Source organism: Columba livia, assembly GCF_036013475.1.
Source record: "Columba livia isolate bColLiv1 breed racing homer chromosome W unlocalized genomic scaffold, bColLiv1.pat.W.v2 SUPER_W_unloc_4, whole genome shotgun sequence".
Taxonomy (NCBI): Eukaryota; Metazoa; Chordata; class Aves; order Columbiformes; family Columbidae; genus Columba; species Columba livia.
Genome location: NW_027042999.1, coordinates 1,281,865 through 1,307,073, shown reverse-complemented (window position 1 = coordinate 1,307,073; position 25,209 = coordinate 1,281,865). Strand labels below are relative to the sequence as shown.

Here is a 25,209-nt window from a genome sequence, read left to right as displayed (position 1 = left end):
CCAAAGTAGTAAATATTTAATGTATTCAGTTATAAATGTAAACAGCAAACTGGCAACAGCTGTAAGGGTAGTACAAGAACACGTGGGAAAGAGCTGCGAGTTGTATATCTGTAAAGCTAAGATATATAATCAAAATCTCGCGTATTTTGTACTTGGAAAGTAAGATTAACTTGAAACGGACATTGGGAAAACATAGAGAACTCAGAGTGGCACCTGTATGTCTCTGATCATGCCTTTACTATGGTTTTATAGGGTAAATGAAAACTGCTGTTGTTTCTCAGATACAACTAGTGTTGTCTGACAAACAAATAGCTCCTATGGCAAAGACAAAAACCAAAACAACCTGAAGTCACACGTATGTTTGTATACATTCCCCTGAAATACAACCAGGTGTTTAAGTCAGAGTTGTGGAAAACAAATTTAAAAATAAACTCAGTTGTGTTCAGCTAGGAATACATATAAATATTGTTTTCTTAATCTCCCCACACCTATGCAATTTCCTAAATCATGTTTAAGAAAGAACTATAGATAGTGAGGTTTAACACATTGGTACGTTGTATTAGAAATCCCAGTTTCATGCCTTTTGTTTTGCTAGAATATTTTTAAAGTCCTAGACAAGTGGGACTGCTCAAATACTGTAGTTGTTAAACCTGAGACTGAAAAGGGATACAACTTTTTTTTCAAACCTTTACTTTTTTCCAGATAATAATTCCAAGTTAAATCAGAATCGGAAACACAAAAATAATACTTGTCATCAAAAATTTGTTTTCCTCCTGCACTTCAATTAAGGGCTGAAAATATTAAAATAAAAAATTAAAACTAAGAGTTGTCCTTCTGCCTGGAAACACCAGGGAAAAAAAAGGATTCCTGAATCAGAAAAATAAATGACAGCATTCAGGATCAAGAAAAAGGTACATACTTAGATCAGAACTTTATTTTAGGTATTGACTCTCTTTCAAACGAATCACAGGGTTGTAGTTTCTGTCTCAGTTACACGTGCTTCACTTCTCTTATGCAACAATACTGGTTTTGTTCCCTGAAAAAAAAAAAAAAAAATAAATAAATAAAGTGATTTTGTAGGAGAAGAAGGAAGGAGGACAAGGATGACCCTTATTATTTAGGCACTAACTTGAGACTTAAAAGCTCTTGCCTTTGACACAGACTTCTCGTAGTTTTGGACAGGTTGCATAGGATGCAAATGCCGAGTGACTAATTGTAGACTTTACTACCAAGGGTTATCTTCTCTTGTTTCAACATCATAAACACATCTCTGGCTTGAAATAAAACAAAACTAAGAGAGCTTTTGCAACCCCAGCATAATTAGGGAACAAAGCCCGTAAAGGAGCTGTCCCCAAGATGAGCTGGAGCCAGTCAACCAGGGAAAAAAATCTCTGTCTTCTCAGCAGGAGCACATCCATTGCCTCCGCCACCTGTGGCTGGCAACACGGGAAACGTGTATTCCTGCATTCTTTTACCTCAGCTTTCCTTTAAGGACCAAACAAAACATCACCCCCTGAAGGAATCCAGCTACAGCAAAACCAAATAAGTGTGTTAAGAACCTGCTCTAATCTCATTCTGAGAGTACCATCTAGTCTCTCCCCTTGACTGCTCTGTTCCAGCTACACCTTTTAATGCATAAGTTAAATGCATAAGTTGAATGCATAAGTTAACGACAATTACAAAAATAATTTCAAAGCTATTGACTTTTTTCTTTATCGATTTCTGACTTTTACTGCATCTTACAGGTAAACCAATAGTCCAACCTTTGGCCGAATTCCTATGAAATAGTAGTTCTGTTAACAGCTTATTGACATTGCTCTCTTATTATTTAGCATCTGGGTTTGATATTAACTATTTAGCTTGTATAGCAATGGCTGTCACAGAGTAAACAACAAAATAGTAGCTTCAATTACAGAAAGCAAAAATCAGCCCACCACAAAGAATACAGTAAAATGTCTCTGTAAGGAATGGAGTTTGAGTGGTTAAAGTGTTTGCAGAGAAAGCCATCACTGCTTGGAGATTTCAAGCCAACAAATGGATTAATTATCTTTCGGCAAGAATGATTCTAGTAGAGAGCATGCAACTTTTAAACATGTTTAGGGGAGCCAGGTATGATTATACAATGGTTGCTAGCTGCCCAGTCCACTGCCAAACACAGCTGAGTCCATTCTCTGAAGAAAAACCAACAGAACACGTACAAGATGAGGAATTAAGTTTTGGCTAAATTTGTATTTTTAATGTACATTTTTAACATCTGCAACTTCTTTATTGAGGTGTACTTTTCATGTAACTGGTTGTTATTCGTACTTTAGTTTAAAAAGAATTTTAAGTAGCTGCACTGATACAAAATACATTTGAGAAGATTTTATCTTCCCAAAATTCCTGAATGCTTGTTTGAATTTCAGATTTCATACACATTTTATGCTTAATTAGTTTGTTTTGAAAAAGTCCAAATTGCTTTTCATCGCGGGATGCTAATGTAGCTCTTAAATCAATGTGTTACTCACAATAAGGAACTGATTTGTCTAATTCACGTTAGAGGGTGACTACAGTCATACTCTTGTTTCGGTTAAAATTAACTATGACTTTCAACAGATTTGATGATGCCATTGCAACCTCTCTTATGCATGCAATTCTGTAGATTTCAGTTGCACATCCTCACCACGCCCATTCAGAGAACAAGTGCGTTTCCACAGGGAAAACTGCACCTGTGCTATATGCACATGGGTGCTCAGGCAAACACTAGCGGGTTCAGTCATGTTAAACACACATACGTACATAACCTACATAAACAGGCCTATGCTTATAAACTAAACTCACCAAGTACAAGAGAATTAGAATATGACAGGATATTAAAAGAGCTGCTGGAGAGCTGTGGGATGAGGGAGTGCCTTTTTGGTTTGTCTTTTAGTGCTGCTAGGCAGAGATTTCTACGATGAAAAATCACAGTCATTTACAAAACTAATGCTGAGCAAGGTTTTGGTAAGGTTGGCTGATGTTGCATTGCTCATGTAATCGGAGCTTACTGTGCTAAATTCAGGAGTTCTGGAGCAGAAGATAGAAAGTCAAGCATTCCTGAGTTATTAATCAAGCTCTAGCAACAAATCTCTTTGGAGCCAATGATCTCTGCCTCAGTTTTTTTTTCTGTGTGGTCACAGGATATATATCCCTCTTTCAGAGATATAAGCAGCAGAACTAGCAACGTAAACATTTTAGTTGAATCAAGACTGGAGTTTTTAAGAACACTGCCCCAAGAGACCCATTTAGTGCTTTAGTTTGTATTGCAAAGCGGGCTCAGAGGACATGAAGTGGGTTCGTTTCAGTGATCAATAATACCTCTAGAACTACATCAAACGGTAGCTCAGTGGTCTTGAGATTAGCTTTATACTTAAGTAAGTTCCAGGAAAGAAGAGTTCTATTCTTGGCTAGATAACAAATCTCTCTTCAGAACATGCACATAGCCATTTCTGTGCTGTGTCCCCACACTTGTTTCCCCCACCCCGATATTTTTGGTCTTGTTTTTCGGATCACATACAATCTGCTTGCTACTGCCACATGCGTGTAAAATGTTTAAAGTCTAATAGTGAAGTCCTAAATCAAGCATATTCTGTGAATTAAAAGTATTTTTCCGTTGCCCTTCTAGCTATGATGGCTACTACACAGAAGATGACCCAGTTTATGGCAATCTCAATCAAGATATTTTAGGTAAGCTTCACTTTGAGAACACATGTCTGTTCAGAGGCTGTGATAAATGTGTAGTTAAAAACTGACTGACCAACGCTTTCTGTGTTTCTCAACACAGAATTAATATCAGCTTGGGATAGAACTGCAAACCATCATACTGCACTACTCTTTTTAAGACCAGGTCTCATACTGAATTGGATTTTTTGCAGTCCAAATGATCCTGTTCAGCCAGATATCTCAAAACCAAGAGCTGTTCTTCATGTAAAGCTGCACCAGTTGAAATAACAGCTTGATCCATGCAGTTACAGCAATCTAAGACACATATTACTCCCTGCCCAAAGTCAATGCTCCCACACAAGCTGGTAGAAACAGACACAGGCCAGTTCTCTGTTGTGGCTGTCCACAGATCATCAGCAATGTTGACAAATATGCTGGAACAAGTCTGAAAATTGTGAGGATATAATCTGTTTTACTGATGGCTAAAATGAGATACATGATGAAAAAAATGACTTACACCAGATTTTTCAGAAAACTGGAAGTACAGTCAGGAATACAATTTAATCACCAGCTGCTGCAACTCACAGCCTCTTTTGTGGCCCAGTATAAGTTTGCCCGTGCTGAAAAATACATTAATATGTGGTTACACTCTAATTGCAAGATGTACCCCTAGCAGTGTAAAATGACGCCCACTTAGTGAATAATGAGAAACTTTCCATCCATATGAACAGAAAATGCTTTTCATTTTCACAGTATGCATGTCTGAATTTCTTAGCTATTCGCCCTTCTGTTAATAGAGAAAGAGATCTGTGTGTGAATTCAAACCAAAACAAACTTCTACCAAAGTAAACTGGGCAAAGTTGGTTCTGTAACAGGGAGGAGCTGTTAATTTGATCTTTTAAGACTCAGTAGTGTGCCTTAATAACTAAAACATTTTTCTACTTTGATAAACTGTAGAGGAATGTTGTTACGAGCAGATGAAGTCCCAGCCTCAAAGCCCAGTTAACCAGCTACAGGTATCTCTAAGTTTAATTCTGGATTTCTGAATTAGGGTAATGTGGTCTGTCTCAGAATTTTTGTGTGTATCCCATGACAATATATAACAAAAATTTTCACGCTGCTCCTCACGAAAATTACCATGCATTAGTGTCGTAGTTCATCAAGAAATTTAAGCACGGACTCGACCCTTTGTTCCATCTGGGACATTAATGAGGGAGCAGGAGAATTATAGACAGCTCATTTCCATCCATATGGCATAATAAAGCTCGGTCACAGGCATGCAGATCAGGCTGAATTGAGCCTACATCTAATGCCATGGCTTACGTAAAGAATTACTTGTATTTATTTTGGACATCATTCAAGTGAAAACACAAGCGGCATCACGTGATAATCATGAGTTTGACTGGCTCTCTCTTGCCCAACACAAAATCTATATGCCTTAAATAAATGCCTGGTTTTGTATCGATTTATATTTTGTTGAGATACCTGGATGCCTAAAAGCATGCAACCTTCAGCTGAAATTTATCTGTAATCGAAGCATTCCTAGCATCGATTTCCTGAGTTGATTTCCAGCTTCTCTCTCAGGATACTTCCAGGTGGTGGAAAATTTATTTTTTTTTTCTCTTTTAAATCTAGACATTTGCTTTATTAACTTCACAGAAACAGACTAACCTATGAAAATTCCAATATGAAAAATGTTTGATAATTTGGCTTGAAAAACACAGAGAAAAACAGGGGAAAGACACACGAGGCATACATTTTGCACTGCAAATGAGATCATATTTACAGACGAGAATCACCCATCTTTAGTTTTCTGCACAGACCAAGCCTATGAAAAATGTTGCCAGTAACTGGATTATAATTTAAAAAACAAACAAACAAAAACAGGAAGAAGAAAAAGAGATCAAATAATGTCTTACATCCCAAAGAACTTGGACCAATTATATAAAGTACCCTCAGTCCCACAGTGAGTCTTTCCAATAATAGCTGCCACTATCCTGTGGAGGGGTTTTGATAGATAAAGATTTGTTGCTGAATTAGTCTGGCTCAAAGGAATCTCAAGGCCGCTTCAAGAAGCTGAGAACAGAATCTGCTGTGAGAAAGAGGTGTGTTCCTCAATCAGCGGGGTCCCATCATCGGACGTATCATCAGTGAGACTCCAGCGCATGGACAGCCCATGATACTCATTTAGCGAATCCATGCTTGGAGCGTGGACGCGTGATTAGAATATAGTTGCATATATAAGGAGGCTTGTTTCTGTAATAAATATCTCTGCGTGATTCACATTGAATTGGAATGCTGAGTCCTTTTTCGTTCCAACACTACCCCAAGAACACGAGTCATTTACTGTTAGGTTACGTTGGTCTGTTTTCTGTGCTGACACAGCTGAATCATTTGTGCTTTTAATGAGCTAATTTGGGTAAACTTCAGCCACTATTATGATTACGGTGTAGACATACTCAAAGTCTTAGACGTAACTTTAGAGCAAGCATAACTACTGAATGTTAAAGTGCATGTTCATCTAGGTGGAGTCTGCCCATCAGATGTGTTATGCCTCACTTGATCACAGTGTCAAGGGAAAATGCAGAAAGCCGAGGAGAAAGAAAGGCCCTTCATTAGAGGAGGATGAAGAAGCAAGATCATCTAACCCCACCATGATGGCTTCCAAAGTTAGCATTTATCTCAACAGTGAGCAGCTGGCTGCTGAAAACACGACAAACGTAGAAGCCATTCATGATGATCCCATGAGATTAATGGGCTTGATTCATACTACAAAGGAGAGAACATTTGAAGTGGCTTCATAAACCAAATATGTAATCATAAAGTGATATCTGCTTCTTCGTTCTGGAAAAACAGTGAATGATTAGAGGCAATAACCTGACAAACTGCCATACCAAACCATGTTAGAAAATGGGTAAGTTAAGTGTTCTAAAGTGTCTTCCAAGCACATTTAGAGACTGAGCAAGAAATAAGATCCAGACTGCCACTTTGAAGGACCTGCCCTTCTGAAGACATTTTGGAAAGGAGTTGTAGAAGCTGGTATCTCAGCATTCACATGGTATTGATTCCAGTAAAAATTAATCCTTAGTTTAAAACAACCATCAACTTTCAAACAGTCCCAAAAGACCCACCCTGTTGTCTGTAGAGCTCTAGCAGAGTATAACTACTCTTCTATATAGGTTTGAACACCACCTTTGGAAGGAAATTGTGTTTCATGCTTGCACACTTAACGATTTAGTTAAACTAAAAACCGATCATCTGTTCGACATTTTATACTTCCTTATGGTGACTGGTCTATGGTAATAACACAACATATCTAAAGCTAATTGGAGAATAAGTTAATAGCTTGTTTAAAGTAGTAATTGCACATCTTGCAAGATTTAACAATATCCTTATATATCTTTAGTTTCCTTCTCTGAGCAATACCAGGATACATCTCAAATCTCAACTCCTCTACTAATGTTATGTTGTATCCAGCCCACATTAAAGATATTAGCCAAATATCTGTAACATTAAATCTCCTAGGGAGGATTTTTTCCTTCTAATATTCTATGTGATGTTTAATATTCTGTGTGGGTTTTTCACTGCCATTGTTTCATCTATTTTACAAAAGTAGAAAGAGCCTTTTTATTTCCCCAAATAATTCACATATTGTGTGCACATTCATCTTAAGACTTTAAACTCATCAGATGGTAACCTTTTATAGAGTGGGGTTTTATTTTTATGTTCCAGGAGTCATTAAGTAGTAGAAGCAGGAAACAGTAAGGCATCGTGATGTATTAGGCTAGTGCAAAAGGAATTGTGGCTTTCACACTGTTGAAATTTTCCGTTTGATATTGGGATACATTCTTAAATAAATGTGGTTATTTTATGCATCATTTTAATGTTATTTTCTTGCTTTATGTTTTTTCTTCTTTTTTCTTCTCTTTTTTTTTTTTTTTTTTTTGCTAATGACTTGTTACTTGCTATATATTTTATGTTTATTTTAGACTATGGAAATGTTAGACAAAAATCAAATTTGAGTGGTTTTCTTATTCAAGTTCAAAATGAGTCATAAAGCAGTGAAGACAGCTCACAACATCAACCAGGCATTTGGCCCAGGAACTGCTAAGGAACGTACAGTGCAATGGTGGTTTAAGAAGTTTCACAAAGGAGATGAGAGCCTTGAAGATGAGGAGGGTAGCGGCCAGCCATTGCAAGTTGACAATAACCAGTTCAGAGCAATCATCAAAGCTGATCATCTTACAACTACAGGAGAAGTTGCTGAAGAACTTAGCGTCAACCATCCTACAGTTGTTTGGCATTTGAAGCAAATTGGAAAGGTGAAAAAGGTGATGGATTGATGAAAAGTGAAATTTGTACAAAAACTGACGATGACCAGCTCTGTGGTTGGACAGAGAAGAACCTCCAAAAGACTTCCCAAAGCCAAACTTGCACCAAAAAAAGGTCATGGTCACTGTTTGGTGGTCTGCTGCCGGTCTGATCCACTACAGCTTTCTGAATCCTGGCGAAACCCAAAAAGTATGCTCAGCAAATCAATGAGATGCACTGAAAACTGCAAAGCCCGCAGCCAGCCCTTGGTCAATGGAAAGCGCCCAATTCCTCTCCACGACAATGCCCAACCGCACGTTGCCCAACGCTTCATAAGTTGAATAAATTGGGCTACGAAGTTTTGCCTCATCTGCCATATTCGCCTGACTGTCACTTCTTCAAGCATCTTGACAACTTTTTGCAGGGAAAAAGCTTCCAATACCAGCAGGATGCAGAACATGCTTTCCAAGAGTTTGTCAAATCCCGAAGCATGGATTTTTATGCCGCAGGAATAAACAAACTTATTTATTATTGGCAAAAATGTGTTGACTGTAATGGTTCCTATTTTGATTTTTAAAGATGTGTTTGAGTCTAGTTATAATGATTTAAAATTCACAGTCCAAACCGACAATTACTTTTGCACCAACTAATAATGTGCCTACCTCTAAGAGAGTTCTGCCTTCTCAAAATAAGGATGTTAGAGCCTTTAAAATCCATGCAGAGCACAGTGTCAAGGAGTCTGAAAGTCTCAAGCACATAGAGCCCTGCAAGTGTTTCAGGTCCCGAAAAATAAAACCCTAAAAGCAGTTACAAGAAACAAACAAAAAAACCCACAGTACAAAGAACCAACACCTCTTGTAAAGGCAGAAGTGGGTGGACATATCCAGAGATGTGACAAATTTAACAAGGAAAAAAAAAAAAGAAATAGTTCTTTGACAGCCTGGTTCATGTTTTGTTTAGCTCATAGTTAACGAGCCTCTTTAACTTGCCTTAACTTCTATGCAAGACCAAAAAGCCAGCCCTTGCATCCAAAGCTGCCCAGTGTCACTGCCTGTCTTGCGCTAGCACTTGCTTTTGTGCACAGAAATCAAGTCAGTATATGCTTGGTTCTTAGGCTGCAGAAACCAGGCAGACTTGGAATTAAAGCAACCATATTATCATGGTCTTAGACTGACTACCATTGGATAAGCAAAAGTAAATACTGTCAAAGCATTGATAAAAACCATTTTAATGAAGAAACGTTAAATGACGACCCTCACTAAGAGCCTAAGCGGGGGGAAGGAGGATGGCAAATCCAATGCCAAAGATCCAAAGCTAAACACAGAGATATCAGTGCATGAGATACTAACTTAATTTAATTAGATTGGAAAGACTTCTACTTTGTTCCTTAGTAGCAGCAAAATAAGTAGTAAAATATTTATCATACAGTCTTGCTTAAACTTGCATATCAAAATTGTTTGAATACCATTAATATGCAAAACATTTATAGAAAATTTCAATTTAGCTGGCACCAATCAGATCCAATACTCAGCCCTCTGAGATGATTAAAAAAGAAAGCCGTCTTAATCTCTCAAGCAAATAAACACATGCCCAAGAGTCCATTTTCTACTGTTTTCCAACATACAGCATCCCTCGTTTCATGTGTATTTTAATGCAACTTGTGTACATTTTGTATAAAAGTTGCTATTTCCCAATTTTCTCACAGCATTTGCACTCTTGATTATGCCTTTCCTCTAAAAATCTCAAAGCCAAAGAACTTCTACGGGTTACCCAGCTTCCATCCGTCATTTCAGCCTGATCATTAATTTAATGGAAATGAAGTACACACTCCTCTCATCCAAGTATACATAATACAGTAAGTCCACTTCACAGCCTTTAGGTGCATCTAGTTTCCTCTGTATTCATAGTCTCTACTGTTTAGTCTAGCTAGTTATTTATGCCAATTTTCAGCAGCTGCTTTCCCTTGCAACATAGCTTGCTAAAAGCAGGGCACTTCTGTAAATATTCTCTTTCAATGCATGCTTCCCTTCCACATTCAGTGACTGCTTCCATTAAATTATTCACTGCTGCTCTCACAGACTCTCCCCGCTGCAGGATCATCTTTAATGGCCTATCAACTGTTTCCAACGAAATAGCGCTACCACATTCCAGATTTAGTTTTATTCCTTGAGCTCGTTGCCCTCTGTCTGCTTAAATAAGCAACTTAACGACCTATTTTTCTTTTTCTTCTTTTTTTTTTTTTTTTTAAATGACTTTTGGGGATAGTTTTCAAATGACTACTGAATTCTTACACGAAATAGCACATTCAACATTGCTTCATCTTCATGTCATTGGAGAAAGACCTATATAAACTATCACAGATTAGTTAAATTCTAGCTTCAACTAATTACAACAAAATAAGGAGATACTAGGTTCTAGGTTTATACTGTCTCAGCAACCTAACCTGTTTTTCCAGTGCTCTTCATAAAAATTTTGAAGCAGAGGGAAGCAGTATGAAGCTGTTTTTATTAACAGTAAGCTTCGCATTCAAGTATCGTGCGGAAAGAGTAAACAAGACGAAACATGGTGGAAGAAGCAAAATTCGTTGGAAGGGAAGAAGAATGGAGCTCAAAACAGAAGAGAGATCAAGTATCACCATGAAATTTTGGTGAGTCTCACACAGGTATACTCCAGTAGTCATGATAGCATCTGACAATCACTGCAGATGCATCTGTTTAAACAGTATTGTTAGGAAAAAAACATCACAGACTTTTGGTTATATCATACTTTTAAGAGTCTTAAGACTCAAGTGGATGTCGGAGGATCAAACTGTAAAAATAATTGTGTAAGCTTCTCCCATTTTTCTTTGCTATTGCTAGCAATAAAAAGGGATGTGCTTACCTTCCAACACCTCAAGGTTTTTCAAGAACCACCTCTTAAAATTATTTCAAAGTAATTTTCGTGGAGACAATGAACTATTGCTGTGTAGCTTAAACAAAATTATCCTTCCTACTTTGGTAAGCCTATATTCAGGTTGCAGTGTAGACATCATATCTAGAGTCAGAACGTGTCCAAAACCCAATTCCAGTTTACATTTAATTTACTTTAGAACAGAAAACATTAAGTTATGTAATCTCTCAGTATTGGTGTATCAAGCAATACTGGGAAATAACTACTTCAACAAATTCAAGGAGAAGGTAGTTCATAAAGCATATTTCCTACAGTTCATTCATGTCTGGAACTGGAAGAAAAATGAGCCACAAAAGCATTTCTAAAAGACAATCTTTTTTGCTGTTGTTGAAGGAAACATAATACACAAATTATGAGGGATAGAATGTGTGTGCATATTGCAGAAGTTCTTGTCTTACTGTAAACCTCACTGAAACTGGCTTCTTGTTCCTTTCAAGAAAAACACTTCAGATAACAAGATTTTGGTTTTAAGAGCTAAAATATCATAAAAACTCCTGTGTGCCCAGAAATGAAGTAAAGCCAAAGGAATGTGATTTTTTTCCTTTTCTGGAGCTCAGAAAGCTGACAAGGGGCAGGGTTGATAAAACAGAGTGTACTTGACCTGACACCACTAAAATAATCTCCTTGCCAAGAAATAATGCAGCAATGAAAACCTGTGGGACCCAGCCACATCACTCTGATGTATTTGCTGTAGGGATACAAACTCCTCATGAGCATTCACATACCTGAAATAAAATGTTGAAAGCAGATAGCTGTTGAGAACGGGTTTTTATTTAGAACGTATATTTTGTCAGAACACAGAATATAACTGTCAAATTCACTGAAACATATAAAGTTTTATTGAACAATCCACTCTGTGAGCTATGTAGAAAATTTAACATAGCAGGCATATAACAAGTCATAGCATCTAATACTGCACTTCAGTCATCCATCCCAGTTTAGAATTTTTCATGTAGTGTCAATACCCTTATAAAGCACAAACAGGCAGGAATCCAGCAAAAAGAGCTTGATTCTCATCTTACGACTAATATGTTAAGAATCAAAGCTTATTAGCAGATAACAAGAAAATACTGATCACACTGTTAGAACAAACACTACTAACTGTGGAGGGGTTTTGATAGATAAAGATTTGTTGCTGAATTAGTCAGGCTCAAAGGAATCTCAAGGCCGCTTCGAGAAGCTGAGAACAGAATCTGCTGTGAGAGAGAGGGGCGTTCCTCAATCACTGGGGTCCTGGCGCGGCGTGAATCATCGGACGTAACATCAGTGAGACTCCAGCGCATGGACAGCCCACGATACTCATTTAGCGAATTCATGCTTGGAGCGTGGATGCGTGATTAGAATATAGTTACGTATATAAGGAGACTTGTTTCTGTAATAAATGGCTTTAGCGTGATTCATATTGAATCGACTTGTTTTGCTGAGCCCTTATTTCGCTCTAACAACTAACTATAAAATTTAAACTTTGCCATAGAACGGAACCCTGATTCCCTGCAATACCTGATGAAGCCAAAGGACTAAGCGCCCTGTCAGAAGGGATGAACCAGTCCTGAAGATTTACATTACAGGTAAGCATAAAACAGGACTAACTGCATGACACGTACATAAAATACATCCCTGATTCTTGGAAGAAGAAAGAAAAACAAAACAAACCCAAACTTTATAAAGCAAAGTTTTTTCTGTAGCAGCCCATGAATGCTCCTTGGTGGGTTTCAACCAGGAAGTCACCCAAGCGATTGCTGGGATTTGTCATCTTTACCCACAGTGTAGCTTAATTTTCTGGATACCCTATAGAAAAGAATGGTTAAGATTACAAAGTAAATTACACAAAAATACTATGCCTGCCAAAACCCTGATGAACAGAATGAAATTGAAACAAATCATCAAAGCAAGATATCTGAACATCTTGACTGTAAACAGCAGCAGGACTCCTTGTCCACATTCCTATGTGCTCTCAGCTAGAGAGAAAACTTTTCATCCTATGTCATTTTAATGCTACTCTCTTAACCTAAATTATATAAGTATCTCTTAAACTTCCCGATGTAAGCTCGGAATGTATTCACCAATAGCTAAAAAGGAAAGATACAAGTGAGAATGTAATTATTTCCTTGCATATTACTTAAGAAATGGCATATTTTGAACCATTTTGGTTTACATCTGACAATTCAGTATAGCACTATAGCTGTACAACAGCAGTCACACAGAGCTCAAGAAAAGTTTTAGTTATGAACATTTCTTTTTCTGAAATACGTCTTTCATAATCACCTTCTCCAGAAAGGCTATCAAGTTTGAGACAGGAAGACAATACAGGTTTCTTTCCACCACCATTCATTACAAATGCAGCATTTTGCCACGTGGCTTAAGCATAAAACTTCTGAGGGCTCTGTAGCCATTAAACAAGAGCTTCACTCCTTGGAACCATATACAAGAACGACACACTACAGGCCCAAGGAAGCTTCTCAGCTGGCAGTCCATCTGAGTTATATCTAAAATAATAAATGCGTCTACAAGGAACAGAAAGAAGGACTAGAGTAGCTATTCAGTCAAGCCATCTTACTACCTTACGTTCACTGGCCAGCCATGCTGAAGTCTGGCTAGTTTTGTCCAGACACTTACCTCCCAGTGTTTGAGTCTGCAGGTCTGATTAGCTTGGGCTTTCCCAAGCATCCGATCTGATTTTCATTCTAGAAGGACACATGTAAGCAACAGCCTCCACACCTTTAATATAGATGTAAAGCACCAAGAATTTCTTTTGGATTTTCTTTTTGAGGAAGAACTTACCTTTTGCGACAGTACTGTGCATTTCTGGGACTGCTGTAATTCTTCACTGCACTAGGCCAACCAGAGTTGGTACCTGCAATCCCAGATTCTGGTGGTAGAAAACAGTAGTATGAAAAGGGTAAGAACAATGCTGAGTAGCATGGACACTACTGTATTTTGTTAAAATGTTAGCCTGTTAAGACATGGGTAATACTTCACTGGCATACTTCAATGAGCAAGTTTCCTTACAAAAATATTCTAATGCAAAAGGTGCTGGCAAAACTTAATTTCCAATACATTTTGCACACTGTACTTAAGTATAAGCTATATTTCTGCAAAAATGCTTATGCCATTAGAAAAACGTAGAAGGAACTGCTGATACCAGAAAAAAAAAAAAACATAATACATAAAGTATTAGTTAAAATTTGAGGAAGGCAAAATAAACAGATGTCCACCTCAAATAAACAAATTATTTACAATTAACCAGCAATGAAAATGCAACAAGGCAAGAAACATGGAAAGAAGTACATTTCTTCTGCTATTTTCTTCTTGTATACCAGTTGACAATATTTCAAGGCATCTTCTTCAGTATTTTCCTTTACATGTTAGTTGTTATCTTGATGACAAGGTTCATAAAAATAAAACAAACATTTTACTTAGTAGGAAAAAAAGTTCATGTTATGTTACAGACATGCTTTAAACCAAAATTAGATTTTAAAAAGAAAATCAGAAGATTAGCATTTTTGAATCTTAAACTAAGCTAGTTTTGGTGGTGTATTTTTAAAATTCTAAAATTCTACTGTCCTGAATTAGCAAAAGCCTTTTTATCCAGGCTAACAATCTAATTCACCTAAGCAAGTGACAGTAGCATGCAACAACTCAATTGCAAGTTTTCGTAAAGATGAAGAATCCAAACAAAAGCATGTGGTTACTCAAGTGTAGGATTAATAAAGTATGCATTTCCTGCTGAACAGGTAGATATGTAAAGTAAAAGCAACAGCAAATTTTAAATAAAATAGAAAAAAGGAAGGGAGAAAACCAATGGGTATAAGCAACATTTTAGTAGGAAAAGTCCCAGTTAACCTAAAGAAAAGCTTCTTAAATTGCTGTTTACATGTGATTCAGAAAACCCTTTTCTGTATAGATTCCTTAAAGGAACACTTGAACATACCCAACTGTTACTGAGGAAGAAGAGCTGTCACCTAGACAGCGGTCTATTGAGATTTGTAGATCTACCCTTGAAGAAGTGCTTGTGATTGCTAAAGCAGTAATTCATAAAGTCTCTGAAACTAACCTTGCAAGGAAGTACCAGGAACACCAAGAAAAGTTTTATCTGACGCAGCATGCAATCCAGAGCCCTGAGAATAAAGCATTAACAGATTACATCGATGGAAAAACTCATGTATTATGTCACAGCTTGCCTCAGAAGAAATGACTGGGAACCTGGAAATAAGGGCTGGATTTAATGTTTAAATCAACAAGTCTAATGATTTCAGTGGAACCAGGTAAAGTTTAATTTGTTCGCCTCAATTCGTTCACCTACAAAGTGTTATCATTTCAGAAGGACACCACCTTAATTAACAGGCTCACTGTCTGAGATTATTTAAACCAGTGACACAGTCCATTAAAACACAATCTATTATTGAGCATTGTATAACCACTTTCAAGGTTATTAAATATAGTGAACTTCCTCACATGATCCAGGAGACCTGATACGACTTATATTTTAGCAAATTAAAATCCCCCAAACCCCAAAGATGTAAAACAACTCTACTGACCAAATAGCACAAGAAGAAAGCTGCCACTTGCTTAAAAAGCTTCCAGCTCTAATCTATTTTTAAGCCCTTTTCCAAATATCAAAGATTGCACAATATTATTGTTTTACAAGGTCCTTTAACTACCTCACTCTGGCAGTTGTGACTGTCAAAAATGCTGGGGTTACTGACAATGTATGGGTTCAAAAACCTCATGCCGTTGGTCTGAAGTTCAGCATTTCTTCTGTGAGCAATCTGTTCACATTTTGTTGAAGATAGATAACGTTCCGGTATACCTCTCAGTCGCTTTACTGGTGAACAAAGAGGATCGTTTTGGAAATTCCCCAGTCTTTTAACTCTGGGAGATGCAGATAAAGTTTGAACAGGCGAGTTAACCAGAGCATTTACAGTTTCTGACATCTGTATTCCATCATACTTCTTTAAATTTGAAGCTCTCTGAAACCCAGGAAGTTTTGGAACACCCCCACTACACAATTGCTCATAGATCCTGTCAAATTCTCTATCACACGGTGTATGGGACCTCACAGAATGACTTAAATTACTCTTCACTAATCTTCCTTTATCTTCAAGGTTCTGTGAATTTGCAAGAGATCTTGTCAATGTGAAAGGCTTTTGGATTTCTTGGGGACACAGCTTGTAGTAGAGCTTTTCAAATGCATCTTTGTATTTCTGGGGCATCTTTGAAGGACTTTGTCTTTCTGAAGGAATTTGTCTTTCAGAGGTTATTTTTTCGGGATTTATGAGCAAAGTATTTGATGCTCTTGCAAGAGAACAGTTTGCGACAGGTGTAAAAGCATGACTATTGCCATAGGAACTGCAAGTAGATGAACACAACTCTGAGGTATCACCACAAGAAAAGTAATTTTTTTGAGTTTTACTCTCTTTTACCGGATGAAGTCCTGTTGACCCTGAACTGGCAGCAGACGTTATAAAACAATATTCTGAAGGACACTCGTAAGCAAATTTTTCACTTTCTTTGCATTTTGGATTAAGTGAGACAGTAGTCTGTAACTCATCTTCAACTAGAAACGTCTCTCCCATTGTAGTTATAACATCAGGAAAAACAGTCCGTTTGGAGAATTTTGGGCCTTTTCTAGGTACTAAACTTGAGTCAGAGCAGTCCATTTTGATTTCATTTGTATCAATGTAAGAATAAGGTACCACACCAGACAAATTATTAATGGGCCTCTTGTCATCACAAAGTTCTCTATTCTCATTTCCGAAAGTTTGATTCTGTATGTCTTCATGTCTACTGCTGCATATGCTAGGCTGTGCTCGCTTCAGTTTAGGAGGTCTGAACCCTCTTATTTTGACTAAGGTGACACTGAGCTTTGGTCTTCCAGAAGGGTGTCTTCTGTGCCTTAATTGTCCAAACATGTATTTTGACTCTTTTCTCCAAGTCTGCTTTGTCATGAGCCTTGTAAGTAACTCTAACATCCCTGGATACAAGTCTGCAAGAGTTACATTGCTCCAGGAGCATCCCTCATCTGCAGACTGGTATTCTTCCAAGATACTATCACACCAAGTTTTATTCAGTTCTGGGGAAGTCTGATGCCTGGGTATGGTGACTGTCTTTGTTGATATGGGAACATCAGAAAATCCTAACTGTGGAGGTCTGGATGAAGAACATTCGTTTGACATTTCTACTTTCCTTCTGCAAACAGCAGCTTGGTTGCCTATTAAAAAAACCCAACCAAATTAATGACAAAACAAAACAAGAAGAAGAAAAAAAGCCCCAAATCTATTAGGGCACTTCCACTAATGTATATGACTTAGAAACAAGCCTTACTGTAATAGCATATTTCATTAAGCTTTTTTGCTAGGCTAAATGGATTATTAACATACAATCTATTAGGAAGAAAAAAATAAAAGGTTTTTCCTAACCATATTGATTTCACAGACTATAGAAGACAGAAAAGAGATGTGTTGGAGACCCTCCCCCCATCTTAAAATAGCTTGATAGATAGATAGATAGATAGACAGAGATCTAAAATGTTTTCATTGTAGAGGAAGACTGCTTTGCTCTTCGTGATTTCTGATCAGAAGGAACAGCCTTATCCAACAGGTTTTGTTACTCTATTTTTATATTACTTTAAAGCATTGTAGTTGGCTAGTACCAGCGCAGCTTTGCTTGCCATAAAGCATGATTAACATAATGCTTTTTGTAGTTGTTAGGCTTGAAGTATTTACACCTAAATTCTATTTTAGGTTTGCATCAAGTCTGGAGAACTTCTGAAAAAAGGAAGTTTACTAGTAAAGTACCACTTGGAGTACCAGTTACCAGCCAACCCAAAGCCATTCATGACATTCCAGAAACAAAAAACTACGCTTTCATTTAATGGAGCATAATGCTTCTGAATTTTGTAACTATGCATTTTCTTTTTTCCTGGGGCTATTTAAGAAAAGCTGCTTTTATGTATACAAGTTATTTATTTTCTATTTTTTCAAACACATTTTGCCATAAGCAAAATCATGTCTGTCTTCTCTTCAAGAATCCAGTCCATTGAACTTTTCTGTTGGATAAACAGTGCCTCTGTGTTTTCAATACATTAAATATTTTTAATAAATTTTAATAGAAATATGTTTTGTAACTAAAATATTTGACCAACCTCCAAAAGATTTAGCTGTACCAATCAGTTCTTGCACTGGTGAAGCTAAATGCAGACCTTTTGACGATCCTTGACATTCTCACTGAAAAACAAACAGAAGTCACAATCTAATATCCTCAATTTTTTGCACATTAGAAGTAACAACCAAACCTTATTTGTGACTTCTCCTACTCTCTCCTTGCTATAATAGGTCCTGTATAGTTGTGGTCCTAAGGGCCTTCATAAGTTTCAGACAAGGAAGAAAATGTCTAGTCAGACTTCAGTAACAATTTTTAAGAGTTAGCAGTTTAATCTTGGAAAGCCTATTTATTTTTGCAAATTCTACATTATGTGTCATATTTTAATCCCTTTCCCAAATATGAGAATCTATACATGGAGATATATATCTACCTGGATAATCTATACATCCCTGGCAACTTGAGTACGAAACAGAAGCCATACCATGTAACAGAATCCTTTGTGCCCCTTATCTCCCTTATCCCCAAACACAAAATAAAGCTAAAACTCCCTTTTTCTCTACAACCTTCAAATTTAGGCTTTTCAGGAAACTTACTGAAGTGAGGATCAACTCACACCTCACGGTTCAAAGGACAAAGTAGAAAAAAAAAAAAAAAAAACAGAAAAAAAATTTGGATATAGTCTGCACTGTTTCTTACAAATCATGTCTATTGAACATAAAATTATTCCATTGCGTTAGACATCAGAAATTTTTACCTGTAAGTGAATGTCTTGAAATTTTCTTCTTACTGAAACTGTATCGGTATCACTTTCTTCACCTACAATTTGAAAATAAATACTAAATAAAACCTAGTTGAACTCAAAACCAAACCAGAAATGTTTTTAAACACACCCTGTATGACTCATTTGCTAACAGGTTTCATTTTAGAAAACTCTTTTCTACACTAAAACTGTTTATCTGTATTACCTTTCCATTTCAAGTCAATTTTAAAAGCATGGCTTATAGAGTCCTAAGTGGCATGAGTGGAACAAAGAGTGGAGATAACTTGTTTGCAACCAGTTCTTCAAGATTTACGCTAACAATTTCAGATGGGAAATATTTTCTAAGTACTGAACTGCAAGATTCACTATTAATTAAGGTATCGTTCCCACTTATTTCCTACTACATTCCTAAATTTCCCAACAAAGACAGTGAGGACCTTCTACTATGCTTCCTTTTCCTAGTTGCTTCTCGTCAAGACTGCCTTAGAACTGCCAAGGCAAGAAATAAGACAGACTTAATAATATTAAAAAGCAAGTCCAAATCTTCCAACTTAATTTTTAGGTATTCTATGTGGTATGTTTGTGAATGAAACACAATAAAGCATTTCTTTGCTAGGTGTATCAGACCTTCCAATTCATCACTAGCTAAAGCCTTAGTCTTTCATGATCAGAAAACATGTAGCTGCATTCTAAGTTCTCATTTCTGAAATTCCCTGGCTGTTATATCATTGTCCCATGATCATGTTCATCACAGGGAGGGAAAGAGGAAAGGAGAATACCCCTGAAAATGGAAAAAAAGAGTGAAAGATCTGGTTATGATACCTACGACATTGCTGCCACTTGACACTATCCCTAAATTATTAAAAAGCGAATGAAAATATATTCCAACTTATCCCATCTTCCGTTTTTGTCCCCTGTCACTGCAGTCATCACCTAAAGCTTTGTGGACACCTGCTGCCATAGAGCTAAAATAAAGACACATATGAAAGAAACTGTATCTTTGTGGGAAACAACACAATTTCACATCATCTGGTGAAAATGTTGAGCAAACGGAGGGTCATCTTTGACAGTTTACCTGACCCCAGCAGAATTGTTTTATTAGAACTGAAACCCATACTTGTCAGATTATCAAAGTTTCTTCCCACATGACTAAAAGAAAAAAAAGTTATCACTTTATCCACAGGAAACCAGTTACCAAGCATCAATAGTGGAGGAAGCAGTAAAAATGTTAATGTTATCATCTGGAAAAGTTTCAGCCTCCAATTGCTGCTCTAACAGCTGATACTCGCTTTCTGCCATTCAGTATTCTTTATACAGTAGAACTGGGCACAAATCTGGCACACTGCTCCCTAAACAGTCAGAAATTACTAGACTGCTGTAGAAATGAGAGGTTCTTGTATAAAGGTAACTCAAGTGTCCAAGAATGGTTGACTCCATCATGTCAATTACAAGTTATTAGAAGGAGGTTGTATCGTACAAGTTGATCTGCATACAAATTGAATATCCTTCTAGGTGTGAAACATCACAAAAGTGTAATTTTAAATATGTTTTCAATGTATTGTCAATCATACTTCAAATCACTAGAACGTTATTAGCAGAGGATCACGGCACGGCACAAAACAGAAAAAAAATCAAGTATCTTCTCCAGGGATCCCTGAAGTGTTTTTAAGGGCCAAAAGGGAAATTCGGGAACACCTTTGTTGCTCAAGTGCAGGAGAGAGAGGAAAAATGAAAACTTCTACCATTCTCTCTGAAAAATTTGACCAATAATACAGGAAGTTATTTCACTGGAAATGCACTCAATACAATGTCATCTAAAAGAGATATCATTACCTAAAAGAGATATCTTACAGAAGAGTTGAACATATTAGTAGGGAGGTAACTGTAAACATTATGTTTTGACTTTGATACAATCTTCTAAACTTAAATACACTTAGATAAATATACAACGCAGATTGAACTTTCCCCTTTCTCTCCAAATTAATTATTCTGTGATACTACCCTAATAGATACAGGGAATTGTTCAGATATCACTATACTTTGCCATGCTACTTCCTGTGAAACCAAAGGAGGTAGACCTAATAATTTTCCCAATTAAAGGAAGACCAATACTTTCATGTACAGGTCAGAGCTGTTCGGTTTATTTGTACCTGCTGTTGATAGGCTTCGCATACTTTCAGAACAAAAGTACTGTATAAAACCTGGAAGAAACACTGCCTTCGCTAAGAAGTGTCTCTGAATGAATACTAAAGATGGAAAAAACCTGCTAAAACTAAAATTTCAGCTAAAGCAGCTAGAAATACTCTTTTTTTCTTAAGAGTTGGCATGTCCTGTTGCTAACCTTTTGTATATTAAAAAAAACCCAAACACACACACACAAAAAAACAAACCAAACCAAACTCCACAAACCCCCAAACCAGAACACCTAGGTGAATTTACAAGAGGAGGAGGAGGAGGAGGAGGAGGAGTGGATAATCATATTATCGCACACTGCTATGAAGCTACCAGAGTCTGAACTGCATCACTCATTTAAACCGAGTGCAAAAGACACAAAGGTCACTTAAAGAAGCTAAGCTACAGACGCCTCTGAAATTCGTTTCCTGTATTTCACTACACGGGTTGAGAAAACACAAGGTTACATTTTCTAACTTTGCAGCAATTATTTTATCATTCAAATACATATTTGAAATTACACTCTCAAATGACAGGAGGACAAATTTCAGATGATTGCTATTTTCTGTTTTCCCTCAAGAAGGAAGCAATCATCTGCCTCGGTGACAGCTATGCGTGTGAAGTACCTAATATATACCAGAGTATTTAAACACCAGCTAACCATATTTTGCTGCAGCTGCTTTGTTCATCATTACATGCTGGCAACCGCCTAGCCATAGTTTAATTTATGCAAAATAGCAAGTTTTCATATGCACAAGAATAAAAAGATCATGAGTAATACAAGTTTCAAAAAGAAAAAAAAAAAATATCTAAAAAGTAAATGAAAACACCCACCTGTATCAGATGTATTCACACCAGAGGTCTCAGGAGATTCCTTAAAAGAACATTAAAGGAATTTTAAGACCTGGTCGCATAAGCTATATTAACCAGTCTGTTGTATTCAGCACTGCTGAGGCCCCACCTTGAATACTGTGCTCAGTTTTGGGCCCCTCACTACAAGAAAAACATTGAGGTGCTGGAGAGAGTGCAGAGGAGGGTGACGAAGCTGGCGAGGGGTCTGGAGCACAAGTCTGATGAGGAGCGGCTGAGGGAACTGGGGCTGTTTAGCCTGGAGAAAAGGAGGCTGAGGGGAGACCTTATCGCTCTCTACAACCCTGAAAGGAGGCTGTTGCATGGAGTGTGTTGGTCTCTTCTCCCAGGTAACAAGTGATAGGACAAGAGGAAATGGCCTCAAGTTGTCCCAGGGGAGGTTTAGGTTGGATATTAGGAAAAAATTCTTCACAGAAAGGGTTGTCAGGCTGCCCAGGGAAGTGGTGGAGTCACCATTCCCGGAAGCATTCAAAAGATGTGTAGATGAACTTCTTAAGGACATGGTTTAGTGACAGAGTTAGGTTAATGGTTGGACACAATGATCTTGAGGGTCTTTTCCAACCAAAATGATTCTATGATTCTGTGCACCTAGCAAGTAAAGACACATTTTTCCTAAAATAATGCAGAAGTTCTTACTTAAGGAGAACAAAGTGATTCAATTTAGCAATGAGTAGGCCTTTAAAAATCTGTAGGTATGGTACAGGATCACCTGTTCATGATTATTTTCTCAACATTTGAGTACATAAATACTTTTTCCTAAAGAGGCTTTGTAACAGTAGACGCAATGTGGTGCCCATACCTGATGTCCCGTTGAATGTCCATCCTCAAAATCACTGTTATGTTGCTTTGACATTTCTTAGCATGCACAGGAGGAACAAAATAATTCTATTTCAATTTGATAAGTCACAGACCAATATTATACCCAAACTCATTAACTGATCATTTGTATATACTCTTACTTGGAAAAATATTTAACATTGACATTTTGCAAATGGAGAACTTACATAGGACTGATACAAAGAGCAGATAAGTGACAGAACAACGTTCTAGTCAAATACAGCAGACTAATTCTGATCAGAGATGCACATCTACCATATTGTTTTCTTCTTAACCCATGAAGCACTACGGAAAATATAATTTACCCTTTTATCGGTTGGTATCACTTGTAGAAAAGGAAGACAACTGCAGACTTTTTCTGCATTTTTCTTGACGTGTGTTGAAAAGGATAAGAAAAAGATGAACTACTCCTGAAGCCTGAGGATGGAGCCCCAAACCTCTATTGCATCTTTTTAATGATTTTTGGCAAGGGGACATTCCAAAAGTGCTGTGCCTGTCTTCCTGCACAGATAGACCCACTCACAATCTTTTTGGGTTGTTCCCCCTCCATTTATCTCAGAAGCAGCAGAAGAAATATGAAGACTATAAGAGCTGCCTATTTCAGCAGAGATCTCTATTTTTTACATTTGCTACTGCAACTCAAATGGATTTAAATAAAACCGACAAGACATCCACAGAGAAGCAGCCATCTTCAAATAAATGTGACTTCCACACAAGTTTATTTCATAATGAACCTCTAAGACAAATACTGTTGCTATAAAAATTAATCCGACTGAAAACTGTTTTGATATTGCAGAAAAAAAGTTACATTTCTAACCACTGCCTTGTTAGATATAAGAACGTATCTATAGCAAGCCACAACCTCTCAAGTCTGTATAGAGTGCATATGATAAGGTGTGTATAAAAAAAAAAATATTGCTTAAATCTATTGCTAATGCTGCATAAATTACAGAAACTTAATCTTTCCCAAAAGAGAAGATCTGTATCCCCAAACATATGACTCTGCTGGTACTAAAGCTGTAGCAGGACTTCTCATGATTGAATGCATGTGACTTAAATAATAAAAATAGTACATGTGCTTAAGCAGCTATGTTTACCCGACTCAAGACTGTCACTAAACAAAGGGTTAACTAATAAGTATTTGGATCTCATAAAGATATTTTAAATGTTCACACTTAATAGCATAGAACTTTATGTATCCTAAGTGAAAATACATATCAGGCCCACTTAAGAATATAGAAAAACAGGTAGAATGTGCACAGTAGCTTTAATCATCCATAGCCAGAGGCTTTTTTTTTTAAAGGGTTACACCAACCATAATCAGCCATTTCAAATGCTCACTCCATTTACTTTTGCATTTCAAATAAAAAAAAGTCAATACAATATATGATTTCCTTAAATTGAAAAAAATCTGAGATTCCATCTTTTATAGCATATATAAATATACAGGTATAAATACTAATCTGTAAAAGTAGGTTTTTCCTCATAACAAAAGCTGTTAACGCCTTTAATATTCAGTTAAATATATCTTCCCTAGCATAATTTAAAACATAACTAAATAATAAAGACTTTGCTCAAGTTATATTCAAAGTTGGAAAAAATAAGACAGACATCGGGTTTTTTTGCTTTTCTACCTTATCTGTGATGCAGTACATTTAAAATTAATTAGATCAAGTCTTGATAGAGAGACAGAGACACTAGATTGTGTTTTGTCCTCAGATGTTCAGCTAAGGGTTTCTTAGATGAATGTCATGAAATAAGCAACACCAGAAAAAAAAAAAAAAAGACTGTGAAGCCTTAAGAAAATCAAGCCAAACATATCTGTGCTGTACTACACATCAGCTTTTCCCCCCACTCGTTTATTCCAGTAAAAACTTGTATTTTTTTGGAACATACAGGACCTTTTCAGAACAATGAGAAAATCTTCATATGGCATACATCTCCCTAAGTAGTATCAGAATTACACTTAGGTGTGCAGTCTTGATTTGACTTTCATCGTGATACTTGGTCTCTAATGAACCTTTTCCTGCAGGCAGCCTGATTCATTCAGTATACAGAATAATCTGCTAAATTTTTGATAGTTCATCATGCAACTTAATGAGATTCTTTGAACACTCATTTTTTAATATGCCTGCTTATCTAATTACTTCAAAAAGTTAGCAACTTCCAAATCTCTCCACCTGAACATCCATGTAACTTAGGGCTGGAATTTTCAGATTCAATGAACATCTGCCGAAACTGACATATACAACAAAAAGCTGTTTAACTGATCAGGTGAGATTATTTTAAACAACTTGTGGTGACAGCAATATCAATTATAATGTATTTACTCAAGCTTTTAATTATGAACATTATTGGTTTTGTGTGGTTCCCCCCACTAAAAACAGTGAGTATCCTAGAGAGTTTGGCATAAAAGCAGGATGTCTTCTATTAAGTCAAGACTCTTTGGATAAGATAATCTATGGCACTTATTTTCTTAAACACTTTACCTGCATTCCTTTCACTTCCTCTGTTACACTGCAATT

At 36.9% G+C, this 25,209-nt stretch overlaps 1 protein-coding gene and 1 long non-coding RNA gene across 2 annotated transcripts in view; one reads left to right on the top strand and one right to left on the bottom strand.

Moving 5' to 3' along the window:
• LOC135577490 (uncharacterized) overlaps window positions 1-25,209 on the bottom strand; it is a 78,860-nt gene that overhangs the window by 42,900 nt on the left and 10,751 nt on the right. The gene's annotated exons all lie outside the window — the stretch shown is intronic.
• Window positions 3,648-6,533, top strand: LOC135577487 (T-cell receptor-associated transmembrane adapter 1-like; the record flags this gene model as incomplete). Its single annotated transcript, XM_065047627.1, has 3 exons — window positions 3,648-3,705; window positions 4,639-4,697; window positions 6,207-6,533. Coding segments are annotated over 3 exons (396 nt in total), but the record flags the coding sequence as incomplete, so codon positions are not given.